Raw genomic sequence first — 20452 nt, 5'->3', positions numbered from 1 at the left:
TACTAGACGTTCTTCCCTCTAGTAGTTCCATCCCTGCTTCTGCTTGTGGGACCAGAGAACAGATTGTTCTATGGAATGGGCCTTCTAGCCTGGGCCTGAGGGTCTTGGCTGGCTATGTAAAGCCATGTGTCTGCCAACTACAGTATCGTGGCAATAGAACCCTGGAGGTCTTTTTCTGGGTGGCCACAGCAAAGAGATATCTCCATGTTTTCTGTCCCATTAGCTTGCCTGCCTCAAGAAACATTTCAGCTCTACTAGTACCTTCATTATGTGTGTGGTGAAACCCTGAAAAGTGGCAGGAGACTCACTTGCCTCTCAGTTTTGCCTTTCTGAGATTTTTGCTTTATGGGGTGTATTTAACCTGCACTAGGGATTTTGCTTTGGAAAATAGCTATGTCTTCTATACCCAACTCCAGTCTAGTGCATAACAGCTTCCCCACTTGTCCAGAGGGTAAAGGTTTGTGTGTGTGGCTGTCAGGGAGGGGTATGTTTGCTTGCATGCATGTGTGTATGTGTAATAAGGGAATGAAAGAGAGCAAGGATGAATGGCTGGAGCTGTGAGCTGAGCACCACGAGTCTTGCATTTTTCTGTTACTAACTACAGTTGCCATCAGTTACAAAGTTCAATTCTGTTGTCTCTACTGAATCACTGGTATAGTATCATTGTTACAACTGAGTGCTATCCTGGTGATTCTGGTTTGCATGGAAGAGAGCACAGAATTAATCTGTCAACATAACAGGCACTGTGGGGTCAGAGGCAAATCACAGAAGTGAAGAGACTGCCTGGGGAAGTGTTTATAACTGAGGAGCTAAGGTTTGGTCACAGGTGAGTGTTTGGGAGGGTAGCTAAGCCTGTGGTTTGCAGAGGATCAGCCCTGGTGCCCACCTTACTGGAGTGGTCCTTGAGTGGGTTAAATCCTACTTTTTCTTTTTTAATTCTACTTTTTTATAGACTTTCTCCTGTCCCCTTAACACAGCCATTGGTACAGTGCAACAAATTTCATAGGGACAGACACATGGCTTCTAAGGTCAGCTTTTCCCAGATGCCAGTGTGGCTAGTTTAGAGATGTAGTACCCTTAATCTGGGTCTCTGTGGGCATCCCAGTCCAGTCAACCACATATGTCACAGAGGTTACTGTCTTGAAAAAGGCCACCCTTTCTCCATTCCTGTCTATAATTAGAGCTTTGTACTTAACCACGTCAGCCTGAGACTCTCAGAACTGTTCTAGATGCCATCAGGGAACTGCAAGGATGGAGCATGGAGTTGATTCAGGCCTCATGGACTGAGAACACATTGAAGCAGGGTAGGTAGGCTCATTTGACTCACTGTCGTTTGACTCCCTGACTTGCCCTTGTCTTCTCTGTGCTATAAGAATTAATTTTCTCCCCTCCCCCCCCCCCCCAAAATTTTTTTTTTCTGAACCAGGCATGGTGGTGCATGCCTTTATTCCTAGGTAGGTGGATCTCTGAGTTTGAGGACAGCTTAGTCTTCATAGTGAGTTTCAGGACAGCCCAGGCTACATATGGAAACCCTGTCTCGAAAAACAAAAATATTTTCTGACTATGATACTAATTTAGAATTTCTTTCATTTGTTGCCAAATACTGATTCCCTACTGGTGCTCTATTCTAGGTACTAGGGCTGTAATGGACATAAGGCCCCTGCCCTATAGTCTCTTTTCTGACAGGACAGATGCGCCTGAGGAGTGCTGGTGTCTGCACAAGGCGGGGACTATAGCGGGTACTCTCTAGATCTGACCCTATGCAACTTCTAACAGCAAACAGGATCAAGATGCTGTGGTTCCTAAGCCCTTGCTTTCTTTGATGTGAATATGCTGAGCTGTTTAATGGCAGAGAAAAGCTGGGTTTTGATACCAGAAACATTCTCTTTGAGTTTGTGTCTCCAGTGCAGAGGTGCTACAGTGCTCCTACAACTTGAGCTACACGTCTGCTGCACTTCTTGCTCAGAATCATACTATCTGTAGCTGGTTTGTACTAGCTCTGCAAAAGAACCTTGCTGGTCATGGGCAGCGGCATTTCAGTAGCAGGCCTTACTCCACCTTTTAGAGCAAGGCTTCTGCTTTCTAGCTGCTGCCATGTTCTTGCTAGAACCTTTATATGGGCATTTATGTTTTCTTTTGGGTTAGTGTGTAGCTGTAGCACTACTTACTGGCTTGGTATAACTTTAAAAGAAGCTGCCAATTGTTTTCCAATTTAGTCCTTCTGCTTCATGTCCCCACCAATGTTGTGCCCCTTCTCTAGTTGTCTTCCTCCTTTTCTACCTTGTCTACATTTGCATTCTATTTGGCTTAAGCCATTCTGTCTCAGGGAGCATGCAGTTCCCAGCAATCAGCGCTGCTAAGCACTCTTATGTATAGCACCCTTTGTCTTAGTTAGAGTTTCCATTGCTGTGATAAAATATTGTGACCAAAAACAACTTGGGGAGGAAAGAATTTTATTTTCATCTTATATCTTATATAGTCTGGTCATCCAGAGAAGTCAAGGAAGGAAATCAAGGCAAGAATCTGGAGGCAGGAATGGATGCAGAGGCCATAGAGGAGTGCTGCTTACCAGTTTGCTCACCATAGCTTACACAACCTACTTATACCATCCAGATGGCATCACCCACAGTGGTCTTAGTCCTCTCATATCAATTTTCAATCAAGTAAATGTCCTACAGACTTGCCTACAGAAAATGTCTAATTTTTTAGGTCAAGATTTCCTCTTCCCAGATGACTCCAGTTTGAGCCAAATTAACATAAAATTAACCAGAAGACTGTGGGATTGTCTGTCGTTATAATATGTCTTGTTCAGTCTTTAACTCTTGAAAACAGAATTGTCTTTTCTTTAAATCATTGAGTTATAGGACTTCTGTACTTAGTGCAAATAAGAGTCTTCTGTTAAGTAATGCAGCCTGTGATAACTACTATGTTCAGCTTTTTAAAGATTTTATTTTATGTGTATGTATGTTTTGTCTGCATGCTTATCTATGTGCCATGTGTGCGCCTGGTACCTGCAGAGGACAGAAAAGGGTATCAGGGGAGCTGGAGAAATGGCTCAGCGGTTAAGAGCACTGCCTGTTCTTCCAAGGGTCCTGAGTTCAATTCCCAGCAACCACATAGTGGCTCATAACCATCTTTAATGAGGTCTGGTGCCCTCTTCTGGCCTGTAGGCACACACACAGACAGAATATTGTATACATAAGAAAGAAAGAAAGAAAGAAAGAAAGAAAGAAAGAAAGAAAGAAAGAAAGAAAGAAAGAAAGAAAGAAAGAAAGAAAGAAAGAAAAGGAAGGAAGGAAGGAAGGAAGGAAGGAAGGAAGGAAGGAAGGAAGGAAGGAAGGAAAGGGTATCAGATGCCCTAGAAATGAATTTCAGATAGTTGTGAGCTGTCATATGAATTCTGTGAATAGAACTCAGGTCCTCTAGAAGAGTAACCAGTGCTCTTAATAATTGAGCTGTCTTTCCATCTCCAAGTATCTTAGTTGGGGTTCTGTTGCTGTGAAGAGACACCATGATCATGGCAACTCTTAGAGAGGAAAACATTTAATTGGGGCTGGCTTATAGTTTCAGAGGTTTAGTCCATTATCGTCGTGGTGAGAAGCATGGCAGCATGCGGCAGACATGGTTCTGGAGAAGGAGCTGAGAGTTCTACATCTTGATCTGTAGGCAGCAGGAGATTGAGACACACTGACTAGACTTGTGCTTCTTAGACTTCAAAACCCACCCCACAGTGACACACTTCCTCCAATAAGGCCACACCCCCTAATAGTGTCCCTCCCGCTGAGCCAAGCATTCTAACACCTGAGTCTATGGGGCCCACACCTATTCAGATTACCACCCCAAGTCCATTTATTTCATACAGACACATGAGTCTATGGGGGCTGTTCCTATTCAGACTACCACCCCAAGTTCATTCATTTCATACAAACTTTAAAAAAGAAGTTTGTGTCTGTTTAAATGTTGGTGAGATTCTTTTTTCTCCTTTTAATTTAGTATTATTTGTATTTTGAAAAACTTTGCCTTTTCTGAGCTTGGCAAAGGCACTGATTATTAAGGTTTGTTTCTCTTTAGTTCTCTGATGCATCTGGGTGTGAGGTAGGGCTTACCACTGTTTCTTACCAACACATTCCTTTCTCCACTGAATGATTTCATACCTTTGTTTTGTCATAGTTTTCATTTCTGTAGGTCACATGCCCAGGAGAGAAGTAGTTGAGTCACAAGGTAATTGTATTTTAACTTTTTAAAATACATTCGAATTGTTTGCTAGATTAGTTGGCCATTTTGGATTTCCTCCAGTAATGCTTAAGGAATCTACTTTCTCCATGTTAGCACTTTGTTTTAGCTATGCTGATAGGTGCTGCTGTGGTCTGGATATGGTTTGAGTATGCCCCCCCAGAGCCTGTATGTTGACTTTAATCTCCACTGTAAGACAGTCAGTCATCAGTGGAGACTGATTCTTACCATGGTGTTCAGAGGCAGGAGCTTCAGTGGGTGAATAGGGATAGAGGAATCTCTCAGATTGGAACCCTGACCAAGTAAGAGTAGAGGCCACACAGATATACTCTCCCCATCTCTTGCCATGTGATGCCCTATGACACCTTGGACTTCAGCTAGCAAAAGGCTAGAGAAATGGCTCAGTGGTTACAAGCACTGGCTGCTCTTCCAGAGTACTGGAGTTTGGTTTCCAACACCTACAAGGCAGCTCACAACCATTCAGGGAATCCTATGCCTTCTGGCCTCCATGGGTACAGATACACATGTGGTACAGTCATACATACAGACAAACACCTATACAATAAAGTAATAAAAGTAAAAAGGAGCTGGGTGGAGTTGGCTCACACCTTTAATCCCAGCACTTGGGAAACTGAAGCAGGTGGATCTCAGTGAGTTTGAGGCCAGCCTGGTCTACAAAACTAGTTCCAGGACTGTTACACAGAGAAACCCCATCTCGAAAAACCAGATAGCTAAATAGCCAGCCAGCCAGATGAACATTTTAGGTTTGTTTTTTGTTTTTGTTTTTGGCAGTTGCCGAATAGGGGCTCCCGAACTTCAAAACTATAAACTAAACAAGCCCTCTTTTTAAGATTGCCCAGTTTCCATCTGACCAACCCTGCAACTACCCAGGCCCAGAACCAGGCCTATCCCAACATCTACCCTGTCTGTGATCTGCTGGAACACGTGGGTTGGGGGTCCTGCGGACCCAGGCCTACAGGATCTCCATGACACAGGGCAGCAATGGCATGTTCAGGAAGAGTCCCAGTGAGGGCTCAGTGTCAGTAGTGTAGCAGAGACCAGGGGCCTTGAGCCTAACCAACAATTCTTTATGATGACTGCCTGCATGTAAAGATACATGGATAGGGGGTTGGGTTTACTGTGTGACTCGTTGTGTCCATGACAACTTTTATGATGAGATTTTCCCTTTTTTATCTTAAATTCTATTTTATTTTATTTGTGGGGGGAGGTTGCAGGGGCAGAGGGCAGATACGAGGGAATGGGAGATGAGTAGGATTGGGAGGCGTGATATGAAAGATACAAAGAATAAATAAAAAAGAAAGTTAAAAAAATTATCTAGCTTCAGCTTATTCTTTTTTTAATTTATTTTTTAAAACAATCTTTTCTCATTTTACATACTAATCCCAGTTCCCTTGCCCTCCTCTCCACTCCTGTGAGGCAGGACCAAGGCCCTCACTCCTGTATCTAGGCTGAACAAGGCATCCCTTCAAGATAATGGGCTTCAAAAAGCCAGTTCAAGCACTAAGGATAAATCCTGGTCCCACTGCCAGTGGTCCCACAGACTGCCCCAGCCACAAAACTGTCACCCACACTCAGTGGGCCTAGTTTGGGCCTATGAAGGTTCCCCCACTGTCAGTTCAGAGTCAGTGAGCTCCCACTAGCTCAGGTAAGCTGTCTCTGTGGGTATCCCTATTATGGTCTTGACCCCTTTGCTCATATTCTCTCTCTTCGATTGGACTCTGGGAGCTCAGCCTAATGCTAGCTAGATGTATCCCTACATCTGCTTCCATCAGTTGCTGGATGAAGTTTCTATGATGACAATTAAGGTAGTCATCAATCTTTATTACAGGGGAAGGCCAGTTCAGATACCCCTCCACTATTGCTTAGGGTCTTAGCTGGGGTCATCCTTGTGGATTTGTGAGAATTTCCCTAGTCCTAGGTTTCTTGCTAGCCTCATAATGGCTCCCTCAATCAGGATATTTTTTTAAGATTTTTTTTTTTTTGAGACAGAGTTTCTCTGTAGCTTTGGAGCCTGTCCTGGAACTAGCTCTTGTAGACCAGGCTGGCCTTGAACTCACAGAGATCTGCCCACCTCTGCCTCCCAAGTGCTGGGATTAAAGGCGTGCACCACCACCTCCTGGCTCTTTTTAGGTTATTCTTAATAGTAAGACAGAATAAAGTGATACCGGTTGCTAGAAGCCATATTGGATGCTATCTCTCCCTTCATTGATACCAAACTCATCGTCAGACCCTGGTGCTATCTCCAGAGCATGTTGGGCAAGTGCTTCTTCCTACTCCATGTTCCTCAATGTTTGTAGAAGCTGCTAGCCCAGACTTCTTGTTCTATCCCCATTAGTACATGTCACCAGAGAACCAGAGACACCTGTGAGGAATATAAATTAGGTCATGCCACTGCCCTGAGTAAAGCTGTTGATAATTTTCTGTCCTGATCCCCTTCCAGGACTTTGGGCCGGCCAGGTCCAGCCTCTTTCTGTGTCTCTACCATTACACACCACTGATGCCCCCTTTGGTTCTGGCCTTCTGTCTGTTCTTTAGCTAGCTGGTCGGTTTGTTTTCCCTTCTCAGTGTCACTAGGGTCTCATCTCATAGTGTGACAGTTTGACTTACAGATTTGTGTGTTCTTATTCATTTGGATACTGTTTTTTAAATTCTAAAAATTGACACATAATCAATTTGTGGGGTCCAGTTACTATTGTTGGCATCTCAGAATCTGTTTGCACTAGCATTCTTTCCTGGTCGTGGTTTGTTTTTCTGCTTCTTTACACATCCAGTACTTTTTAAAAATACTACTCCCTGGAACTATATTATTCAAAAAGCTCAGTTTCTTATAACCAGACTACTCTCCAGGAGGTAGGAACAAGCTTATCAGCAATTACCTACTCACCTGTGGCTAAACAAAGCCTCTTCCTTCCTGAGAGAGGCTCTGTGCAGTGGAGACCTTGCAGGTAACCCAGCCAGGACAGCTAGGGCTCCTGGCTCAGAGACAAGTCATGTGGGGGACTCTTGGTGGGAGGTTAAGAGGGCCATCTGCCTTCCTTTCCCCACAGCTTCTGTCTAACCCTGGGGAAAATATAAAACACCCAAGCCTGGTTCATACCTGTCACTTATGTGGAGAGGTGCTGTAGAGCCTATCCCTTGATTGGCGGCAGCATGGGAGCTTGACTCACACCCAAACTATAGTGGAGTTTGTGGAGCAGAACCTCCCTATCAGTCCATATTGGCTACTCTGACACCACAGTGGAATTCAGGATGAGATGGAGTGGGAGTACCACTCCCAGATATTTGATTTCTATGGCTGGGCAGTCTCCTGTGTACAGAAAGCCATAAAGAAGGTCTTGGCTACACAATTTGAGAGCACATGAAATGATGCAGATATTTCTGATGCCATAGTGGCAGTGGTCCTGGCTGGTAGGCCTAACAAGCAGTCCAGAGCCAGCTTTGTGCCCTCCAAATTCTCCAGAAGCCTGTTGACCTTTTCAAAGCTTGTCTGAAGCTCACCTGCAGAGTAGCAGCAGTTGTGCCCACTCCGGAGGGAACCTCATGGCCTGTTGATCCCTTTCCTGAGCGTGCTTGCTGCAGAAGCCTTGCCTGCCTGCTAATTTCCAGGCTTTACTCCTCAGGACTGTATTCAACCCTAGGCCTAGGTGGCAAGGGAGGGCCTCCAGGTGTGACTTGGGCTTCTCTGGCAGGCCCCTCCTACTGCTGTCTGCCAGGTCTCCTCCCTTCTGGCTTTGTTGATCCTACCCTGCCCAGCCAGCTCTTCACCACTTTGAAAAAGCAGTTCAGGCACTCCCCTATTTCGCCAGCCTGGGCGGCCCTTGCTGTGTAAAGAGAGCAGCTGTTTGTCTCTCCTGTGGTCCTCATTGGCCTAGAGCAAGGGCGGAGGGCACTTCCGAGGGAGGGAGCCCAGATCTGCATTGCCTGGCCTCCACTTTCCCTCACCAGCTCTGCACTCCCCACATCATGTTTGGAGAGCACTGCAGTCTCCCTTCAGAGCGAACTCTGCTCAGCCATCCCCCCAAAACTGGACTCCGCTGCAAAATGGTGCTTCAGGCCGTCAGCAAAGTGCTCAGGTAACAGGCCCAAAGGCAGTCTGCCTGGGAGGCAGTTGGCTGTGGCCCTGATTGCCTTCTCAGCAAAGCAGCCTGCTGTGCTGAGCCTGCAGTGGGGTGGGTGTGCCTTCCTGGGCCTAGAGCTGGGCCTAGCAGCCAAGCTTACTGCTTGCTGCCCAGGAGCAGCAGTCTGCATTAGATCTTTGCTATGTGTGGCTCTCCTTGAGGTAAAACGAGTCCTACCTTGCTCCCTCTGGAGAGTGCTGGACAGTGAGTGAGAGTGCCTTTATCACCAGCAAGTGTGTCTGGCTGGGCTTGTGTTTTTTGGCCAATGACTGTCTCTTGAGCATGGGCTTTGGCCAAGGCAAGGATTTCCTGGAGCTTGTCCTTGTGTGTCCAGAGAAGTGATGGTGTGTGCTCCAGGTGCCTGCAGTATGTGAGCTGCTACTGGGTGCTGCCAGGAAGACTTTTCAGACATTTTTAACCTGCAGTGGTGCTCTTTCCCCAATTCTGGGGTGTGTGTGGCATGCAAATGGATGGGTGAGAGGGTATATGCGTGACTTGGTGGGGTGGCAGTTTCAAGGCAACTTGTTGCTCAGCCACGAGGGGAGAGGCACTGCCATTTAGAGTCCAGTCAGTTTTCCTTCAGTGATAGAATCTTGTATTTGCCTCTCAACCCAATAGGTCATCTCCCTTCCCTTCCCCTCCCTCTCTCCCTCCCCCCTCCCTCCCTCCCTCCCTCCCTCCCTCCCTTCTTTTCCTCCTTTCTTCCCTTCTCTTTCCCACTCCCTCCCTCTCTCCCTTTCATCCATCCTTCCTTTCTTTGTGACAAGGTCTCAATATGTAGCCTTGGCTATCCCGGAACTCACTGTGTAGATTGGCTGACTTTGAACTCACAGAGATCTACCTGCTGAGTGCTAGGATTAAAGATGTGTGCTGCCATGTCCAGTAGAACTGTTATTTAAAATGAAAGTAAGTAGTATTTGCTTTTCTAGTGCCTCTTTTGACTGTGAACTCCTAAAACAGAACTCTTGGTGAGGCTTTTGACATGAATCCAGTCTCTGGTAGCTCCTTGCAAGTGGCTGATGAGTTTTGGGATATATGTGTCTGTGCATCTGCCTGTCTCTATTCACCTCTGACCCCACCTGTTCCCCTGGGTCACTGCCCCACATCATTAACTGAGTACCTGAACAGGGAGTATCAGCAAAGTGGTGATATCACCTGCCCTGATTTGGAATATTATTGATGGTGACAATATACACAGAGGACCACACACATGTCAGTATGTGTGTTTCTACATGTGTGTGGATGGCAGATACCCTCATTAGCTCCAGGCAGGCTAAAGAATGGCACTTACCTGCCAGTGACTCTTGGCTGTTTACTCTGGGTAAGGTCCCGTTGGAAGACATCTTAGCCTGGCCTTCCTGAAGATCACATTGAGTTTAATAGGATAAGTGGGTACTGTCTAGGCATACCTCAACCCTGATGTGTCTGTCTCTCTACTGCCTTGTTCTTCAGGTGAGTGGGTCTTTTCCTGGGTTAAGGACACCGGTAAAAGTGTGCCTTGTCTGTGGCTGCTACTAACCTTTTTGGATAGGGGGCACAGAATACTCTTAAGAGAGAGCTCCAGTAACCTTCTCCATTGCTTATGACCCCAGCCAACATGTGTAGTGAGATGGTCTGGGAGAGTCTTCCCATCTTGGTCTCTGAGGCCAAGTATTGGACAGTGGAGTTAGTGAGGACTTAGTCCAGAATGGGCTTTCCAGTATAGAAATGAAATTTTTGGGCCCCACAAAGACCTAGGCCCAAATAGATGCTGCAGAAGAGTTGATAACCTGAGGTAAGTATCTTCCCTGTACTCACAATTCAGTGGTGGGAGACTAGCTGTTGAGGGGCTGGGGAGAGCCTGGGAGTATTTGGCTGGGCTGTGAGGGCTATGCTGGCTTGGATCCTTTGTCACAGGGGCCCTACACTGGGAAAAAGTATCATTATAAACTTGAAGTTAGTGCTTTGAGTAGACTGTAGCCAGACTTCTTAGCATCTAGTTGCACTCTGCCTGAATAGTAGTGTTTCTCAGATCTGGCCTGGGAGGAATTGTATCTATCTTTAAGCTCCTCATTCTCCTGCTCCCTTGCCATACCCTCCTCCAGTGTTATCCCCCAGCCCCTCAGTGTTAGCATCTCCTTCCTTAATGTTGAGCACAGGCCTCTAGATGTTAACTTCTGACCCCTCATTGCTAAATCCCCACTCTATCCAGCCCTTCAATGTTAACCCAGCTGGGACTGGTCAGGTGGCAGGGTGGGAAGCAAACACATTCTCTGTTTCTCTAGAGACCTGAGCTGTTCACACTCAATATTTCGTACTTCCTTGGAGTGATATACTTTCCCACAAGACTCTTGTATCCCCTCCCCCACTATCCTCAGACTTTAGTGTTCTTAAGCCCTTCAGCCTCTTGACTTGCTATGTATACTTCCCCCAAGTCTGAACATCTTTCTCCTGGAGCACTTTGCTTCATGAGCATCTATGTTGGGTCAGAGGCTGGGGGAATCTGGGTGGTGTGCTAAATGGGGGCTTGTGGGGAGGTCATGTAGGCTAAGCAAGAGCACATGCCAATGTAATATCTCACCATCCCAGTCCCAGAAAGATGCTGCTAGCCTAGCTCCCAGTATAACACCCACAGCCATCCTAGCCTCATGCTTGGTACCACAGATGCCACAGAAATTGGTTCTCTCTTATTTTTTTTTCCTGCAAATTTCTGTTTCTCCTCAGAGGTCAGACTATCAACCAGGATTGATTCATACCGTGTGTGTGTGTGTGTGTGTGTGTGTGTGTGAGAGAGAGAGAGAGAGAGAGAGAGAGAGAGAGAGAGAGAGAGAGAGAGAGAGATATGAGGTCTTAGAGGACCAGTGGAGTTTGCAATGTGGGCAGGAGGTGGACAGAACACTGTGGGCAGCACAGGCATTGGAGCAGGGGGAAGGAGGCTAAGGCCAGATGGAAATGTGGGAGGCAAGAAGGTGATTCTGGTAGAGCCTGGATAACTCTTAACGTAGGTGTTTTACTTTATGAGTAGGTCCACCTACTCACTGGGGGCCAGCCTCAGCCTTACTGTTGGGGACTTTGTTTTGGCGGTGTCTTCCCAGGAGCTCATAGCACCTGTGTGGATGTGGTGTTGCCTAGACTCACTAGTCCCTTTAAGACAGTCTCTGTGCTGCTCACACTCAAGGCCTTGGCTGCATAATCCTCCTTTTACAGAGTAACTGTGGTGAGTGGTCTAAGGGGAGCAAGAAGAGTCTGTAACCTCAAGCTTGTATGCAAGCATGGCTAGCCACTGATGCCATGGTCTCTAGCTTTCCTCGGATCCTGGAAGATGTTTGCTCATCCTGCCAGGTGAACACAGAAACACTGGCAAAGGAGCTAGAAGTGGTTTTCTAAATGAGTCTAGTGCCCTGGCTAAGCCCCACTGATTCAGGGAAATGAGAGAAGTTGGAGTTTGGACTTTGATGTCCTGCAGAAGCCTTTCCACTAGCACCTGCCACATTCTTCCTCAAGTAGAACCTGGGCCCTGGGCTGCCTCTTGTTCCTCTTGCCAGAGTGAGGGCTCTGTGACTATGACTGGGAAATTTAGGTTGGCAGGAGAATGTCGCTGAGTGCAATATGCTCTGGGTCCCAGGTTGACCCTTTGTGATGGGGACAGTAGCTAAATGGGGATGTGACTGAAATAGGGAAGACTTGGGGCCTGGTGTAAACATGCTGGTGTCTAGCATGCCATCTACTTGCCGCCTTTTGACTTCACCCCAAGCCTCTGTGGCCCATTACAGAGTGAGGCAGGCCCTTCAGGAACACTTTTCCTCATCAGGGTTGGGGAGTAGCTTCTGCCTGAAGGAACTATCTCCTCCCTTGCAACTGTGAGTGGGTGTGAGGGCAGGATGTTCTTCATAGTACGTCCTCCCTGAGTGGGTCCTGAACTGTGCTCAGGAGCTGTGGTGATGGCTGCTTCTTACCATCAGCTCTTCTTAGTTGTCCTATTTTTATTTCCTTTAGCTTTTAAGTGAGCATCTCAAGCCACAAAGCATGGACATTGCTTGACAGCTTGACTTTTACCAGCCCCTTTCTTGACTTCTAGGATAGGACACACAGAAGATAGAAGGTAGCTTGCTAGTCTTGAGGACACTACAGGCCTAATCCAGCATTAGAGAAGCAGATCTCTGTGTTCTGACCAAATAGCAGGTGAACTCAGTAGTGGGAGACAAAGGTTCAGAGAAATGCCAAGGACAGGGAGTGGATGTGTCCCAAAGACATTGGTAGAGCCCCTCCTAGGGTTTATCTACAACTCCTGGAGTTGTAGAGTCCCATACTGCTGGGCTGCAAGACTCAGAAGCCCCTGTCAGAGGGACTTGAAGTACCCACTTTCTGTATGGTACACCCACACCTGTGTTTCGGCCCTAACAGACTTCTGTGCTGTTTCCCTTAGAGCTTGTGCTGGTTCAGGAACCTCAAGGCTGGGCTGTGCCCTGTCCTGTCCACTGCTTGGTTCTGGCTGCTCTTGGCCCTGCCCCGGAGGCCGAGCACACATCGCCTTTTAAGGCTAAGCTCTGCCATGAGAAGCTGAAAGGAAAACATTTCCCTGGCATTCAGGGAACATTTTTCTTTCCTCTTTCTCTTAAATAAACCATCAGCAACCTTTCAAAGCAAAGAAAGGAAAAAATAGGTCACAGTCAGTTAGAAAGACCTTTCACCCCACCCCCATCTAGCCTTCCAGAGCTGTGGAAGACAGGATTCAGAGCCAAGTTAGGCTGCCTCCTAATGCTATGCATGGTAGCTGGTCTAATTGCCTGTGTTATCAGGTCAAAAAGAAAGGTATATAAGAAGTGCCCTGGCCTGAAGCCTGCATTGTACTTCATCTGGACAGGCAGGGCTAACCTGGAGTGGGCATGGTAGGAATCTGAGCCAAAGGCCACCTCCTACACACACCCCACCAGCCCTCGTGTTTGCAAGGAGGCCATGGTCTTAGACATATGCCTTTAACACACTGTTCTTCCTTGCTTGATGCTCTGACTTCTTACCCTTGTGGAACAGAGTGGGCATTTCTAAGGAGACTGCTTCTGGGACCCTCTGTTAGATCTGTTCCTTGTAATCCCCTGGTTTGTTATAGGCTCTGTATAGCCCAGTGCTCCTTGCAATTGGTTGCCTTATAGAGAAGGCCTGTGTTCCTGTTCTTGGTCCTCCAGCTGTCCAGTATCTCCCACTGAATCCCACATTGAGAGTTTCTGATCAAAATTATCCTTTTCTGATCATAAGACTTCATGCCAGTATCAATTTACGCCTGACATGTTAGAAGTCAGAATGTTCACTACTAAAGAATTTGTTTTATTACATGAGGTCAAGACTCAGCTTTACTATGGGAACACTCATAGTGCTTCTCAGGTTTCTCATCCAGTACTCTCATTCTGAGCCTGAACATGTTAGACATGTGTGGGTGCCAGCTGGCAGTTCAGAGATTGGTAGAAACTCCTTTGTTTCTAGCATTGTATGGTCAGTGCCTAGAAGAACCTGATTTCCAGTGTGTGGGTCTGACATGACCAGCCAGGAACCTACAGACTCTTTCACTTGACTGCCTTGAGGAGCTCACCAGGGAGATTTCAGGTCAAAAATCTTTCTGACCAGGTACAGACTTAGCTACGTAACAGAGATTTCAGCAGAATCATCTGTCTTCTGGTGGGCTAGTGCCCCATAAAGCACTCAGGCCAGGTAGTTATTGCCAATGGGGCACTGCAGGCCTCCTCTTAAAGGGCACACCCTATCTCAGTGCTCCACCAGTGTCTGGGGAGTAGCTGGCCTGAGGGAATTGCACATATATGTCGTTGGGGTGCCATTCCATGGCTTTAGGATTTCTATTGAATGAAAACAGGTCCGTCTGTCCTTCCTTCCTTCCTTCCTTCCTTCCTTCCTTCCTTCCTTCCTTCCTTCCTTCCTTCCTTCCTTCCTTCCTTCCTTCCTTCCTTCCACTGGTGCATGCCTTGAATTCCAGCACTCAGGAGGCAGAGGCAGGTGGATCTCTGAGTTCAAGGCCAGCCTGGTCTACTGAGCAAGTTCTAGGACAGGCTCCAAAGCTACAGAGAAACCATGTCTTAAAAAAAATGTAATAATAAAATATTTATTGTTCAAAAATAGACATAATAATTCCACTGTTAACAGAACAAAATATTTTATTAAAAAATCTTCAAAGCAAGGTAGAAGCTTAGCAAAGAGTCCTGTGCTGTCTGGCTTGGGAGGAGACTGGATTTTCTTATTGCCTCTGCCTTTACATGGGGACTAGTGGAGGGAGTCTCAGTGCTGAGGCAGAGCCTTTACCCTGGGGGTTGTTATCTCTTGCAAGGTCACTCCATGAATGGTGACAAGGTGGGGGTGTTGTGCCCTGTGTGGGTATGGCTACACCCTAACTGCTCAGTGGTAGAACATATCAGCAAGACCTAAAGGAGGAGCTAGTCCTTTACTGGGGAGAGTACTCTGTCTTTGGGTACCCTTTTATGGGTTGGCAACCTACTACCTCCCATGGGTGGTCTTTTCTCTGAAGCTTTGATGGTAGCTGTGCATCCTCCTGGAACTGGCTTGCCTGGAAGGTAGAGCTTTGGTGTAGCCTGTGGGAGCCTCTGCTCAGAAAAGCTCTTGTGTAATGTTACAGCTCTGAGGGCAGAGGTATCCTGGCAATTGGGAACCAAGGAATACCACAAAGTAACACCACACAACAAACCTCACATAAGAGATTTATTGGGAAAGGAATTAGAGAGTGGCTGCCTCTGCTTAGTTGAGAAACAGCAAAGAACTGAATAGGAGGCAGGCTTTATAGGGCAGTGATTCTCAACCTGTAGGTTGAAATCTCCACAGGGATTGCATATCAGATATCCTGCATATCAGAGATTTACATTACAGTTCACAACAGTAGCAAAATTACAGTTATGAAGTAGCAACGAAAATTATTTTATGGTCAAGGGCCACCACAACATGAAGAACTGTATTAAAGGGTCACAGCATTAGGAAGGTTGACAATCATTGATGTTGGGTTTCTTGTGCGGGGGGGGGGGGGCACAACTTTCCAGGTTGGAGATTGGTGGGATTTCAATTTATAAGGCAGGATGTAACTAGTAGGATTCCCAGAGCTTGGGCTTTTTAAAGTGTGTAGGTAGGAGCTTGGCCACCTGCATTATAGATCCTTAGAGTGTTCTATGGGTGGAACCTGATGGTTGGAGGTCCTCAGGGGCTGTGTTGTGTATTGGGGGGGGGGAGCTGGCAGATGGAGGTTCTCAAGGGCAGGACTTGACACTTAACACACCTCAAGGGGCTTACAATCCCCCTTTTTTGTTTACAATTGATAAAAAATCAGGGGCCAGGAAAGGGGGGCAACAGTACCATTAGACTACTCTCTGTTGAATGGGGGCAAGCAAGGTATAATTAGGAGTTGTAGGCTTCTGACTCTACTGTAGCTAGGAGCTGGTAATCCTGTAATAGCAACTGATTAAAAGTCTGGTTAAAATCTTTTGGATCTGTTGTTGAAGAAATCTAGACAATAAATGTATAAGGCAGGATGTGACTAGTAGGATTAAGAAAAGGAGGAGAAAGGGGGTTAAAATTCCCTATTGGATTGTCAATGATCCACTAGCCAGAGGCATCAAGCTGTTTCTTATGGCTTTGGAATCTGTCTGGAGTTGTTAGATCTTATTTTTTACTGTACCCAACTGGTTGACATAAAAGCACATTTTTCCTTAAGGAAGGGACAAAGACCACCTCTGTCTGAAGTTAGTAAATCTAACCCTTGTGGATTTTGTAGTATTACAGTGGCCAGTGAGTTTATTTGGCCCTGGAGAATAAAGATGGTCTGAGCCACCCATTGGAGATCCTGGATGAAGTTAGGGGAAAACTGGTGGTAAATAGCTAGGAAAGAAGTCATTCTCTCTGCTCTAGTGGCGATGCCAATGGTTATACCAAGGACTTTGAGAAAGCATAGGACCTGAATCATTGATTTGTCATGCCATGCTGCTATAAACCCTGTGATGTGAATTGGCAGGGGTTCTTCGCCGGGTACCGCCTGTAGTTTTGGAAAAAAGGACACAAGGGCACAATTCCCAGACCACCCAATGGGTAGACAGCAGGAAACTTGAGTGCTGCAGGGAATCGAGAAATTTTGGGGCATAGGACCTCAGGTCTGTGGAATCGGGTGTGCCCACAAAAGTTAAAGCAATCTGTGATGTCAAAGAGAGAGCTGTGGGAGATGGGGTGGTAGTGATATTTGGCAATGATTGGCGAAATAAGAGTCTGATAAGCCGATGGGCAAGGCCACAAATGGTGGTTGTGAGTTTGACCCAGGAGGGACACACAGTCAACATTCTCCCAAGCAGTCAGAGTGTTATTCAGTAGCTGATATATAGAGGGTAAGGTCTGAAACAAAAGATGGTGTGACAGGGAGGTGGGATCTCTAAGAGGGGTATTATTAGAGATATCAGGAGCATTGGACCATTTCTGCTATGTCTATACCTAGGGGCTGAGAGTGTGGGGTGTGTACCCTCTGTACTTTGATCATGCCTGATGAACGGCTGTGATAATACTATATAGTAAAGTTTACCAGTGACCGCCATTTTCTATCTAGGAGGCCGTAGGTTCTTAATTAGGATGTAAAAGATCCTCCATTCTGAATAAAAGGTAGAATGCCTTCCTGAATATGCATTATGTCTCCTACAGGACCAATAAAGACAGTCTCCATAAGTTCTGACCAATGTCGACAGTAATTTCTAGTTTGATCATAGAGAAAACAAGTACAGGGGACAGGCATTTTAGAAAGTGATTGAAGTGTTACAGTATCTCCTTTTGGCAACCTGCTGGTGAGCTGTCTCCAGACCCCACCTTGTGAGTGGTCTGGTTGAACCATTGGGTATAGGTTTCCTGAACCTTTGAAATCTTAATGTAATAATAGCATAAAGGGGAAAGAAATCAGAAACATTTTTTCATTACCTTAAATCACTTCCTTATACATTCAGAACTTTTATTTACATGCACTAAAACACTTTCTCAGACCCTCAGACCTTTATATATACACTTCTTAGACCCTCAGAACTTTCACCTTGGAAGAGCAGCTTTTTGAAAGAGGTTTATGTTTCAGGCACCAGGTGCTGCCCCCTGCTGTCATGCCTGTGTTGCAACCCAGGTCCACAGTACTGTCCCCCAGAATGTCTAGAGTCATGACCGTTTGGATTGGCCACTCAGTTGCCCTGAGCAGTCTGGCCTTTGGTGGTCTCTCCTTGCCTGCATCTGATTTAATTAACCCAATGTGTGCAGGGTCCTTCCCCTGTGGTTTAGGCCCACATTGGGACATGTGGTGACCATGAAATCCTTTCTTTCTTGGCAGGAAATCTAAAGCTAAGCCAAACGGCAAGAAAACTGCTTCAGAAGAGAAGAAAGTATACCTGGAGCCAGAGCACACCAAGTCCAGGATTACCGACTTTGAGTTCAAGGAGCTGGTAGTGCTGCCCCGGGAGATCGACCTCAACGAGTGGCTGGCCAGCAACAGTGCGTGCGGGTGGGGAGGCGGGTCCAGCAGCTGCAGGGCAGGGAGTTTCTTCCCATCTCCAAGTACCAAGTACCCCCAGAGCAGTGGTCCATGGACAGGCTGAACTCAGCTGAACCCACTCCCTATCACGCCAGCTGGAGCAGGGGTGTTTACTCACCTGGCCCTTTGCTTCTCTTCCAGCAACAACATTTTTTCACCACATCAACCTGCAGTATAGCACAATCTCAGAATTTTGCACAGGAGAGACGTGTCAGACAATGGCTGTGTGCAACACGTGAGTAGCAGCCTGGCCATAGCACTTGTTGGGAATGTGGGATGGGTTGTGATTGACTTTGCTGTCCTGGCTACTAGGCTTCTCGGACTCCATTCTTAAGTGGAGTCCCTGCACAATCTCAGGCTAGGCAGAGTTTTTCTATATGTGAGGGGCCAGGTGTCCAGCGTGTCTCTGCTGAGACATAAAAGATGCTAAAGAGCCATCAGGTGCCAAGGGCAGGTCATTTTTAGATGGCCCCTGAACCTGCAGAGTGCTCATTGTCTCATTCTATTAGTAGAGGTGTCTTATTGACAATTCCTGAACAGGTCTAGTGCTGACAGCTCTCTTCCAGGTATATGTGTATATCCAGTGCTGTAGTATGCAGGTGCCTTCAGGGTCTCCAAGATAACTCACCTTGCTTTTTGCATAGGAAAGCCATTGGATGGCACATGTTTGCCCACAGCCCTGGGTTGATGGTACGAGTGACTATGCTAATGCACACAGAAGGCTGAGTCTGGCAGCTGAGCTTACCCTTTGCTCACTTCGTGGAATCACTTAATAATTCCTACTATAATCCCTTTGCAGGAATCATGTGAGACCAAGGAATTATGGAAACTCAAAATTAGTTTGAAAGGAAAAGAGGGTTAGTTGTAAATCCACAGAACTTCTTGCTGTGCATCAGCCCTGGAGGTTTACCGAGGTTGGAGAGGATCTTCTGCATTAGGCCAGCTCTCATTTTATCCTTGCAGCACCTGCAGGATAACCCCAAAAGGCCAGCATTGGTATCTAGGGAGATAAGACACATTCAGAAACATGGCTAAGCAGCTCCCTCAGAGACTCCTTTACATTGACAGAGTTCAGTGAATCCTTAAGGACTGTCCTGTGAAATAGCCCAGACACCAAGCACAGTAAAGGCCCTGTAGCATCCAAGGCAGTACTGTGGGACTTGGGGGAAGCACCCCCACGTCTCACGTGTCACAGGGAAGAAGCATTACTCCACATTCCACATCCAGCAGCCATGCCCTTTAGGAGCACAATTGAATGGACCACTGCAAGCTGTCTGACCTACTGCCAGAGAGTTCCAACCAGTTCTTCAGCTGTGTGACAGCACAAAAGGATACAGCAACAGGAGAACTACAGATTCTTCTCTGGAGCTCTCAGAAGTTATTGGAGAGTGAAATCAAGTGTGGTCTGACACATTCTCGGAATTCAGAGAAAGGACATGTAAGCAATGGCCATGAGAGGCGAGAGGTGCCCACTTCCTGTTAGTGACCAACTTTTCCCAGCTGACACCAAACTCAAGAGTGAAATGTTGAGCATGAAAAGTCATGCATGTACTTTGAAATTCTTTAAGCAACTTCAGCATTGACATGAAAGCATCCAGTCAGAACTATAATGGAACCAAATTGAAATGGAATCGTTAAAAAGGTGGGGGTGGGGAATATAGCCCCAAATACAGCACGAACACAGAAGTATGAAGATCAAAACAGAACAAGCAGAAAACCAACATGGTAATGTAAATCCAGCAGCTGAGTGACCGCCACAATGTGAGCATAAGAGTTTCCAAGAGATTTTTATGAAAATAGTCTTGTAGAATTAAATCTGAGCTTCCCCATGAGAAACACACTCACCGTCATCAGTCTGGACTGCCGTAACCAAATGAGGGTCCTGGAGGCTACTGAACAGCACTGGTATATTTCTCATGGTTCTGAGAAGAGCTTCTCAGTTCATGAATAGCACACTACCTATTATCATGACCTTAGGAGTAAGGATCATTATAATGATTTGAGGGACTTATATGCCATTCATTTTGCTGGTTAATTTATGCTGAAACTCAGCATTATGCATGCTAGCAAATGAGCCACATCTCCAGCCCTGTTTAAAGTTTTATAAGAGATAGAATTCTGCCATTCTGTCCAGGCTGACCTGGAGCTGGCATCCTGCCTTTATCTGCCAAGCTGAGATCACAGGTGCACTCTACCCACCTGCTCCTGGCTCATAGCAGCACTTTAAATACAGTAATGTAGTAAAGTTAACCATTGCAGATGGGAGATGGAACCTAGAAAACACTAACAAATGGAAGCTAAAGTAGCTCTATTCATAGCAGTAGAGACTCAAAATCAGCCAGGTTACAGAAGGAACCTGTGTTGTGAGTTGGAAAGGGTTGTTCATCAGGCTAGTAGTGTTCCTCATTGCCTGTGTGCTAGATGGCAGAGCTTCACAAAGCATACCACCAGCTGCAGGGGGAAGGGCAGGGGCAGAGGGACCGAGGTGCCATGTAAGGACATTCCAGTGGATTTTGATTGTGTTTTTATAAATAAAGACTGCCTGAAG

At 46.4% G+C, this 20452-nt stretch overlaps 1 protein-coding gene across 3 annotated transcripts in view; it reads left to right on the top strand.

The window, feature by feature from the left end:
• The window catches only part of Mob2 (MOB kinase activator 2), a 56831-nt gene that overhangs the window by 31303 nt on the left and 5076 nt on the right, over positions 1 to 20452 (top strand). Inside the window, exons 1-3 of one of the 3 annotated variants that reach the window (XM_075972818.1) lie at positions 8174 to 8327; positions 17704 to 17864; positions 18046 to 18139. In XM_075972818.1, coding sequence (XP_075828933.1) covers positions 8218 to 8327; positions 17704 to 17864; positions 18046 to 18139 — 365 coding nt within the window. In that variant the 5' untranslated portion in view covers positions 8174 to 8217. Of the gene's footprint in view, positions 1 to 8173; positions 8328 to 17703; positions 17865 to 18045; positions 18140 to 20452 lie in introns of those variants that run through there. The other 2 variants (XM_075972816.1, XM_075972817.1) reach the window with 2 other exon arrangements.

Source organism: Microtus pennsylvanicus, chromosome 5, assembly GCF_037038515.1.
Source record: "Microtus pennsylvanicus isolate mMicPen1 chromosome 5, mMicPen1.hap1, whole genome shotgun sequence".
Lineage (NCBI taxonomy): Eukaryota > Metazoa > Chordata > Mammalia > Rodentia > Cricetidae > Microtus > Microtus pennsylvanicus.
The sequence above is the reverse complement of the archived record's forward strand: the minus strand, read 5'-3'. Positions and strand labels throughout refer to the sequence as shown.